Genomic DNA, 11112 nt, shown 5'->3' on the forward strand with positions numbered 1-11112 from the left:
CATTGAGCCTCCCTGAGTGACAATGCATGATCTTTCTGCCAATATTAATTCACTCTACACTGCTGATGTTATTTTTATTTATTCAGATACTGTTCCGCACTTTACACTTGTATATATGTATATATGTACAGTCTCTTAGTTTTTTAGTTTTCTTAAGCGTATTCCTTTATATTCTATTAATAATGTGTGCTCTTTATTCTCTTGTTGTTACTGCATGGCGCTGCTACACCCCAATTTCTCAGTTTTGAGATCAATAAAGTATATCTATCTATCTATCTATCTATATATATATCTATCTAATTCATATTACATTTTAAAAACTTTTTCATGTTTGAAAGACAAAATCTGAAAACGAAATCTTGGAGGTCTTGGAAGCCTTATTTTCCACTCTTGTCGTTCATGATTGGTTTGTGCAAACGGCTTATTTTGGCCAAATTTTAATGAAATATGAAATATCGCTATATCTATAGAACTATATCACCTGAATATGTTCATGTTTTTTTCTGATGGAAGTGCTTGTCCCACATGATGTGTTCAAGAGCTTTCGGAAATCCAATGATGATTTGTTTTTACAGTTTCTGGCTATGATAAATGGTGTAATTCTGATTTTTTAAAAACATTTTATGAAACATAGACTTGGCCGTAAAATAAATTCAAAATACATCCATTTAAACTTGTATACGTCAAATTTATCAAAACAAAAATACATAAATCTCTCTCCAGTCCTTAAAAATTATTTGCCTCCCCTTTCTGCACTACCCCCTTATAAGTAATGAACAGTCCTATTTTTGAAGTTTGTTTTTTTCTTTTCTTTTAATGTAGAAAGTGATTAAATGGATCTGTAAAACGACATGAAAACTGCATTTCAAATGTTTATTTTAAAGACATGAATATGTAACAGCTTGTGCAATCTATGGAAGTCCAACTATTTCTTAATAACAACAACTGATACAAAAATGCTACTGTTTTTATCTGTACATACTGTAGGTATTCTCACCATAATTATGTTATAATAAACTGTCCTTGTAGCAACAGTTTGTAAACATCAACAGTGTGCCTAATTTCTGAAGCACCAAGTGGATCGTTTTCCCCGACAATTCATAATAATTAACAACTATATATATATATAAAAAACAAACCTGCCGGTCTTTTGTGGAGTGTACTCAGCAGGTTTTTAATGAATGCTGCTGGGTTTTATTGAGGCACTGCAAGCTTGTAGGACAAAGGTCAGATTTGGCACAAATCACTGTAATCAAGAAGGAAGGCTCCAAGGGCATGAATTCACGGTATGGGTCTAAGTCACAATTAACCTGGAAAAGTATCATAATAAAGGCAAGCAATCAGTCGCTGTTAGGAAAGGAGATGACAATGGTAACCTAATAATAGAAGCACAGTACCTGGGAAAAAGATGTGAGAAACAGACGAGTGTGTGATAGTCCTGAGATGGATGTGTCACTCGGATGATTCTTTAGACTCCGATGATAAGCCTGAGGGAAAAAATTTGGATTTATGAGCTCTATGTTGTCGTACACACAGAGACAAAAGCCTGGAGATGGATGCTCACCTGCAGTGCTATCTGCAGTGCAGAGTACTGCACCCACACCTCCTGCTGCTGCGCCGCTGAGAGAGAAAACACTCCACCTCGGCCTGCTTTTTCTGTCACAGTGAGGTAGTGAGCCCACACACATTCCCCCACAGCACGCACAGTCTCACTCTGAGAGTAAACTACAGCACAACAGAAAGGGTTGATATGATTATTAAACAATCTGCTTATGAAGCGTGTAAAAGGTAGTCTGAAAAATAATAAATAAATAATCATTATGGCAATTTATTGTGTGTCTAAACCAAACATGATGAGCTTCTCTTACTGTCAGGCAGAATCAAGTGGAGGATATCTTTGGCAATAAGGAAACCCACTGCAGCATAATTCACTGCCCTGTTAAGATGTAAAACAAAGAGTGTACTATAATGTTCAATAATAAGTCTAATTATAAAAACCCTTAAAGGAGCAGTTTGTAAGATTTAGGGCTATTTAAAATGAAAAAATGCAATATAATATTCCTAACTATAAGCCTGTTTATACTTGGTTTTAACGTGTGTTTTGGTGATCCGAACACAAATAGACTGTTTATCCTTCGTTTCCATCTTGTGTTTTTGTCACTTATGCTAGCGCACATACTTATTACATCCACACTCTCGCTAGCTGCTTGCTAAAATGCTCGCTAGTCGTGTTTGTGTTTGTAAAACCGGAGATGTAACTATCAGCAGAATTCAACACATCTCCCTCCAGAGGACAAAACAAGCTCACGCAACATTTCATCAAAGTCGTTGTAAAATGGGAAAATGTATAGAGCATTGGTGTGCCGTCACCAAAACAACCACCACGTCTTGCACTGATGGTGTAGTCCTTGTCAGGGATGCATCAGCGTTTGTGATCTGAGACATCCCTAACCACCTCAGCATGTGGTTTGAGCCATCGGATCAGACGTGTCTTGGTGGTTGTTTACACCTGTATTCAGAGCTGTCCGCTTGTGATCAGATCACTCAAGACGCACATTAATACCAGGTTTAAACGCACAGCGTTCCCATGGATCCTTAAAAAGTCTTAAACGACATTGAATTTGTTAATCTGAAATAAGGTGTTAATTGGTAATAAACTGTCATAAATCAATCACTCAAAAATCTTAAAATGCTTTGACATGGAAAGTAGGCGTTGGTCAAACTTGGCACAATGGGAATCAAAGCAGTGAAATTCCACGTGCAAGTAAGAAACATAAAACTGCAAAGAGAGCTCACCTACAACGTCAGGTATTTACCAGTTTGTTTCACCCTCATCTCCGCCACAAGACAAAAAAAAGTCATGTTTTATGTTCCAATAAACTTGCGGCAAAATCGTCCTTAATTGATGTCGACTCATGGTCAAACCAAACATTGGCTCTAAGAGGGCTTTTCGCGTTTTAACATTACCTGAAGGTCACTGTGAAATCAGCATCCTCACCGCTAGATGCCACTAAATTCTACACACTGCTCCTTTAATAGTGCTGCAAAAATCATTGTGCACTTTACCTGGGATAGGTTGGATGGAAGAGAGGGGGGACAAACATTCCCATGGGAAAGAGGATTTCATTACCCAGAAGAAATGGTGTGACAGACAGACTGAAAGAAATGAGAAAAGATTAAAAACATTCCTCTAAACTCGCAGCTTTAAGAAAAGAGACATTCACTTACATATCAGCAGCCTCAGCCTGCTCAGTCAAGAGCTGACTGCGTCTCTTTTGCCACAAGGACAGCAGCTGGACGTAGTTGGAGAAGAAGCTACGTGTACTGATCGTCACCTGGAATCAAAACTGACTTTTATTATTATTTTTTATTTAATTATGTAATTTGTTTTATTATTATATATTTTTTTAAGATCCATTTTTGCTTATTTCATGTGGTTCTTGTTTTAATTTTTTTATTCAAACTGTAAAGCACTTTGAATTGCATTTGATTTGTTTGAAAGGTGCTATATAAATAAAATTTGATTGACTGATACTATTAATTTTTCCCATTTAATGCATACTGTATGTGTACAATACAAGTTACTTTGGACAAAAGTTGTCATTAGTGAGTATAGGTGGGTTTAACTTGGGTTAAGCTCACGGGGAAAAGAGGTTCAACTAGAAATGGCATCAAATAAAGAGGTAAATAATCTGTTAGAGCCAATGAAGGTATGTAGTGTACCTTGGAAAAAAGCAGGTCAAGCTCAAGTTCACTGGAGAACTCTTTTGTAGTCCAAAGTCTTGGGATTAGAGACTGAACCTGGAGGAAGACAGGTCTTTATTGATATGAGAACAACAACAAAATACTGTTTCAGAAGGCACAGAAACATCCTGCTTCACTTGTTACCTTTTTCATGACAGTCTGGAGAGACTTCTGATCTGTCCACTTAAGTTCATGTGATTTGGATTTGAAGGAGGAAAAGATATTTTGAATAATCTCCTCTGCCTGTTAAGAAAATGAAAATCTTAAGTACGCATACACCTTAAAATCCAGTAACTTCTTCAGGTTAATTTTTAATGTCCAAAATCTCTCTAATGACCTCTTTGTGAGCTGTCCTTTCACTGAGGAGGTGTGTAAGAACTGAGTGAAATCCTCTCTCAGTGTCTAACACACAGCGTTTCCAGCGAGGGGCTACCTGGTAAAGAGACGCATAATGAGAATGTGACTCAACAAACCAACACACAGGTTTCATTTTTTAAAAAGTGAAAAAAAAAAAAGTCTTTGTGTGTGTTGACTCACCCCTTCAGTGTCACCCAGAGCCACAGACAAATTCTTCTCCGTTTCAGAAAACCTGGAGTCGAGAGCAGGCATCAGGGTGTGCAGCAGATTGAGGACCATGTAAGTGTGAACGGGGCCGCTGAGTGGAGTCACATGTGGCAGCACAAGGTGAGAAAAGAAAAAAAAAACTATGCATATTTGATAGTGGGATGTTTTGTGTCACTTACAGTACCTGGTGCTCAGCTCGTGCTTGTTCAGCCATTTGCCAATGATGCGGGACATTTGCACAATGTAATGTGAGTTATGCAGAAGGACATGATCGTCTTCGCTGAGAGGCAGTGGATGGAAAGCAGCCTGCAGACAGCCTAGCCAATCAATGGCAGGGGCCTGGATCTGTTGGCAAATTCATGTAAGGAAAATCAAGTATTGCAGCAGATTCAGAGAGTATGACAACTCTCTGTATTTATACTCAGCCGGTATTTCAGCGACTACGACTATGTCATATAAAACTGTAAAAAAGATTTATTTTGCAGCATGCTACACCAAGCTTAGCCAGTTTTTGGTTTTCAAAATCTGACAAATATAACTTGAAGGGGACCTTTTATGCTCATTTTCAGGTTCCTACTTGTATTTTGAGTTTCAACCAGTACATGTGTAAATGCTCTAATGTTAAAAAACACTTTATTTGCCTCATTCTGTCTCTGCTGAAACACCTGTATTTACTCTATGTCTGAAACGCTATGTTTAGCCAAGTCTCTTTAATAAAGCCCAGTATGCTCTCGTTGGTCAGTATTTTAGAGTCTTTATGTCTCTGCACCATCATTGCAGCTGGGGTATTGAAAATAGCAACATGAAAAATCACCAATAAAAGCTTCTAAACATAAGTGATATGTTCCAGTAAGATCCGAAACTGGGGAGAAATTACAACAACATCTAGGTATTTTTGGCATACTGCAGGTTTTAGTTTTGTTTGCATACTGTATGTTACATGCTACATTTTGACATTTTAGGGTGGTTTTGAATACAACTTGTTTATCCCATTCTGTTGTACCTGCAGCTCTCTGATGGTCATGCGCTGATAGAGCTGCCCCTTCGACAGGCGATATTGCAGAGGTGCAGCAGCCACAGCGAGCTCAGACGACAGAGAGATGAACGTGCCCACGTGGATCATGCTGCTGCTGTCCGGGGCCCCCAACAGCGCCAAGTACCTCTGACATGATGCCAAAAACGGACGTAGCGTCTGGATGAAAAGAGAGAGGAGAATGATAAAGTCAGGCATTAGTGGGATGGATGAATATTGTTTATTCATAAATGTACATTTCTTGAATAAATAGCCGTCTGCCTCAGTCATGAACCTGAGTTTTAGCTTGAGACTTCAAGGTCTTGCTGTTCCATTCAATCGGGATCAACAGATCAGGCTGATCAATCTGTTGACAGAGAGGAGATCTGAGTTAAAGCAATAAGACAAAGCCTACTTTGCTATGGCACTGCTCCCACCAGCATGTTAGGACAAATTATTCTAATGGATACTGACCTGTATGTATCGTTTGGTCGTCCCACGGGCATTTTCATTTCGGTCTTTGCCCACGTAGAGGTTGAAGAATGGAAAAGTGGCGTAGTCTCTCATGAGTATGCTCAGGGTGGAGTTGAAATCAGTCCGATTCCACTGGCCTGACACTGCCCAGCCTCCCAGCTGCATGCAGACATGGATAGAGATTATATACAATCATACAATCATTATATATGCCTCTTACATACCTCTTGCATGACTAAAAATCCTGCAAGTTTAGTTGCATAATGCCTCAATTCTTTGTGTCTTGTGTTGCCTGAGATGCCATGTATAACTTTCAAATTCATTCCACCTGACATTTAAAGAAGTTTTTAACTGCTGGAAAGATGGTCTTTCCATAAAACCCAGCTGTCTATGCAGCAGAAGTACACAATCACTTTTGAAATTGGTGCTACATGACCAGAGAAAACAGAGAAAAAGTGACTCTGACATTCACATTTGCTTGAGAGGTAGAAAACCTACAACTACCAGAATGCACTGCTGGACCAATAAACGCTCTGCCTGGTGGGCGACCTAATTCAAGATTGGACGTTTTTCCACAGGAAACAATATGACTGCTTGCTGGTGACAAACAACCTTGCCCAGATAAACAGAAGGCTAAAATATGAGTACGATCTGTAATTCAAGCAACAGCCCCGTAGTGGATCATTTGGCGCATTTGCAGGGAGATCTGGGCGCTGGTAAGACAGAGGGAAGATTAACCACAGTTCATTTACACATATTACACACACTGTTATGAAACAAAGTTGACTGGAAATCACCAAAGTGTTACTTTAAAGAGAGGTGATAAGGAAACATTACACTTGACAACCTTTCCTTTTGGATTTATGAGCCAAAGGTCAACATTTTAAGTGCCTGTTATTATCTTACTTTCTGGATGAGTGTGAGGAAGGGCTCTGCTCCAGCAGTCTCTATAGATTTAGTGTCCAAACAGGAACGGTAAAATCCTTTGGCCTTCTGCACTGCTGTACTTTCTCGTTTGTCACTTGATTCTGCAAAAACAAAACAAGAAAAAGAAAAGATTTAGACAGTACACTTATATATTATACTCTCATGCAGAAATATGTTAGGACAGAGTGGTGTACATAGAGGACATTTTTTTGCAGACCACTACCCAAAATCTCCCTGAGATACTGCAGCAGCATAGTTTTTCTGTCCAGTATTTTCTCCTCTGTCAATTCTCTGTCTTCTTTACTACGTCCTGGCCAAACAGGCTTTTCCTTCTGGTTCTGCGAGTGTCCAGGGATGCCCTGACCTCTCTGCCTCACCCCGCTGTCTGCTGAAAGTCTGCCAGAGCCACATGTGAACAAGAAGTAATCACAGGGCTGCGTGAAGGGATCAGCAGACATGGACAGACGGGCTGAGGCCCACTGACAGGCCGGGGAGAGACATGGAGTCGCTGCAGGAAAGAGTGAAGTGTTAGACAAAATTGTCAAATTCTGAATTTATACTGACTTGTTGTGTTTCTCTGGAGGCTTACCTTTGCTTGCCTGGTTAGTGTGTTTATTTTGAAGATTATGATGCATATAGTAAATAAGCCCCCAAAAAGAAGCACACAAGGAGAAACCAAAAAAGAGGAGAAGCCGCCTTTGATGATTTATCCTCTGAGGATTCTGGCGCTGGTGCTCGGGGTTAGACTCAGACAACTGGAGCTCAGACTGGAGCTGGCTCTGTTGGTGGGTGTAGGAGGGACCTTGGGTGGGGAGTAGCAGCTGAAACAGTGGTGGAGGCTGTAGGCCCCTCTCAGGTTCTGGCTGTGACGATGGCTGAACTGATAGCTGAGGCTGGAAGTGAGTAACAAGAATGTAAGTAGGTCAACGGAAACGCCATAACATTTGAATACTTACAATAAGAGTGGAAATATATATTTTTTACTGATGTAGCCTATTTACTCAATAGGAGCTAATATACATCCAAGGCATAAGCCACATAAAACATATGGAGGACAAAGTTTTGAGTACATGAAAGTGATCATAAGCTGGTCAAGTCCCATCACAAATCTTTAGTAGAAATGGGCCCAAAACATCTCCACAAGACTCAGCTGTGATTTCTAGTATCCCAAATCATCTGTTTCTACCCAAAACACATCAATTCTCAAAGGAATACTTGTAAGAGAAAGTGTTCAGGATTAAAGAAAAATGCACGTATATCAGAAGTACTGAGCTTGCGACTGGATAAATGAGTACTAGTACTGCAGAAATTGTGTTAGAGTTTGCAAACAGATGTTTTGATGTTACTGATACTAATAGACAAATGGCCATTATGTGGGTGAAGTCCTTTAACATCCAATTACAGACCGACAGATTTTCACTGTTCTGCACAAACAACACTCAGAGGCCTCTCACTATTTCCACAAACAACAACCACACTTTCTGTTCTCACTGCCACGATTCAATTTATAATCACAGCAACCATGACATTAGCTTAAATGATATAACTTCATATATTAAATATAAGATAAATACATTTAAGATAGCTCCAGTGATTCACAGTTCAGTTTGGTAAAATCATAGTGCATGTTAATAACACTGGTGGCCAGCCGCTTGCCTGTATACAGTAAATTTTCTGACTTACTCTTAAGTTTTCTAACAAAATGCTGATTAAAAACAATATCACTTTGTATTTTTGCATCCAACATTTGGCAAAAACAATCTGAGCCCATTGCAGACCTCACCGAACCGCACAATTTGCAAAATATTTCCCAGAAACATAGATGGCTCTGCTCCAGTTTCCAGCAACTAAAAGCATCCACTGCTCATTACCACAGACCCCGTAACAACAAGGCCAACTGTTCATCTTTGGAAAGATCCTACCTCGAGCTCTTTTGGAGTTTCACTCATTCTTAGTAGCTGGATGTGTTTCTCTGTGTTTCTCCTGCGTGTTGCATCCTCTGTCTTTTACATTTGATGTTTCACATGTCTTCCCTCCTCCTGCTGTCCCTCCGTCAAACAGCTGTCATCTCAGCTCTCTATCTCCCTTCATCACTCACTTCTCTCCTCATCTGACGCTCTGATAAAAACAACTCTGCAGGCTATGTCTTACTCTCCTCTCCAGAGCACAGATAGTTCAGCAAAGACTGTGGTTCTACTCTTGGACTTGCATGTGTTTTGTTTTTATTTGTCAATCTCAGAAAATGAAGGAACTAACTTGTGTTTTTCATCCCTCCTGTTTGGAGGGATGAGGGCTGAAGTGCAGAGAGCTCGGGCTGATATGTTGAGGCCGACAAAGTGATTTTGCTTAATTGTTTATTTTATTTAACCTTTCAAGTAATGTCATTGTGACACGGGGTCTCATTCCCAAGAGAAACCTTTTTTCGGACAATATACAATATGACAACAATGAGTTACAGACAGATTTATCAATACATATAACATTTAAGTGAATCCCCTTGTGGGATCAAGCTGGACAGCTTCAGATCGTGCAGTAGCATGTTCCAGGTTGAAGAGGCAGAAAATGCCTTTTTGCCAAGCTCTGTATGTACTGAGCGAGCACTGAAGGTAATGAAGGCCTGGGAGCGTAGGCTATGACTGTTAGTGTGACATGTAGGAGGATAAATTTGTTGGCAGCAAGGATGTATTTTTCAAATGAAGTTATACCAATGCAAAAATCTACATATGGATAAAGCTGAGTATAAAGTGCAATGGTGAGTGAGGGGTTTGCAGCCAGTTCCCTTATACATTGTTACACTGCATTGAATGAGAGCAAACACTTCCTGGAAAGTAAACACTCTCAGATGCACACGCACACATGTCCGCTGTCGTCATTATCAGTGCAACACATGGCTGGTAACAACTGATAGAGCAGTTAGGCGTCCAACAGTGAAACATGTTTCGTGGACATCACATGGAGGCCGACCAGAGAAAGAGACCAGACACAAACTTGTTGGTGAATACATTATTTCAGATATTATAGGTGTCCAGAACAAACAAATCGCAGCATGAATACTGGTAATGTGGGACACTTCTGTGTCATTTTTTAAATATGATTCAAATGTCTCAGCCCTTCATATATACTATTAGAACTACTTGAAGTGCTTTATTATATTATACAGAAGAAAAAATAAACACTAAACACAGGGTGGATTACTCTTTTTAAAACACACATTGACATAAAACCACATTTTTCTAGGAGCTATAGTCAAACTGTGACACCTTTTTGGCAAACTGGGACACTTAAACCAAATTCTGTTGTTATGTGTATGCTTAATGAAGTAAATACACAGCAACAACAATATATATTGCTTTTCTTTTAAAGGTTAAGCAAATACACCATCTTCCCACCCTTGCCTGCCCTTGATATTTTACAATGAGTCATTTTGTTTGATATAAATTGATTATAAAAGAGAACAAAAACCAAAAAGGAACCTTCATGAATATATCTTCTTATAATTAATTCACACATGATGGTGTCTCCTAAAGCTGCTTTAGACACCTTGCTTTTATAGACATTTCTAAAGTGTTATCTTTCAAGTTATTTGGCTTGCTTTACTCACAGTTGTGATGACTTGTTTAGCTTTGTCAGGCTGGCTTGAGGTCCAGTGGTAACCAAAATAAATCAGTGGTAATAAACCAAATCAAATCAACAGGCCTTTGCAATACTTAAAACTGAATCAAGCCCAAAGAGGCACTCTCTTTCCTCTGCAGCTTCAAACTGTGCACACCTGTCTATTAATTGGCCAGAGCACAGAGGGAACTGTAGTCCTATAACATTATATGCTCTATTGAGGCCACCACTGGGTGGCAATATTCTGTCACTATTTCCACAGAACAAAACGGAGTCTCACACAGGCTGTGTGCCATTTCTGCTTTTTACATGGTGGGTTACTCACATCAATACAGCCAGTGCAAGTGAATGCCTCCCTGTCTTTAAAGAGGCCTTTCTACTCTACATATGTCTAATGAACTTATGAAATGTTATGGAACCCATAGACAATCCCATGTGGGGCCCATTTTTCAGCCCACTTGGGCCCCACATACAAATGTTATCTGAGAATGACTCAAATAGCAACGCCAGGTTAACAATATGCTACTGACAATCTAGGATAGTGTCAAAATTCCATTAAAAAAAGATTAATATTAATTTTTTAAAAGAAAAGTCAAATTCACCAATACATCCCATACAAAAATGATATGACAATTAAAAACGGTCAATTTTTAAAGTTTTTATAATGCGAACATTATTCACCTATATCATTTAACCTTCTATTGTGGTTCACTGCAAGGTTGTTGAACGTAGCATGAAATGATTTCATAGCCACAGAACCATTTTTTTTCTAAATCACC

General features: G+C 39.3%; 1 protein-coding gene across 3 annotated transcripts; it reads right to left on the reverse strand.

Moving 5' to 3' along the window:
• Positions 1–859: 859 nt before the first annotated feature.
• Positions 860–10510, reverse strand: kel (Kell metallo-endopeptidase (Kell blood group)). 3 transcript variants are annotated; one of them, XM_088084396.1, is made up of 18 exons: positions 10323–10510; positions 7311–7614; positions 6945–7229; positions 6701–6822; positions 5795–5953; positions 5616–5687; positions 5312–5500; positions 4493–4653; positions 4282–4399; positions 4082–4177; positions 3889–3987; positions 3724–3801; positions 3229–3335; positions 3067–3156; positions 1869–1936; positions 1565–1725; positions 1398–1487; positions 860–1310 (listed from the first exon to the last, which is right to left on the reverse strand). In XM_088084396.1, exons 2-18 carry the CDS (start codon positions 7354–7356, stop codon positions 1164–1166), a joined length of 2088 nt encoding a protein of 695 aa, XP_087940522.1. In that variant the 5' UTR covers positions 7357–7614; positions 10323–10510; the 3' UTR covers positions 860–1163. The 3 variants fall into 3 exon arrangements, with proteins under 3 accessions (XP_087940522.1, XP_087940521.1, XP_042345255.2); XM_088084395.1 differs by lacking the exon at positions 10323–10510 and adding an exon at positions 8644–8803 and having other exon boundaries at positions 4282–4333; XM_042489321.2 differs by lacking the exon at positions 10323–10510 and adding an exon at positions 8644–8803.
• Positions 10511–11112: the final 602 nt, after the last annotated feature.

Source organism: Plectropomus leopardus, chromosome 11 (assembly GCF_026936395.1).
Source record: "Plectropomus leopardus strain MGB_pleo_1.0 chromosome 11, ASM2693639v1, whole genome shotgun sequence".
Taxonomy (NCBI): Eukaryota; Metazoa; Chordata; class Actinopteri; order Perciformes; family Serranidae; genus Plectropomus; species Plectropomus leopardus.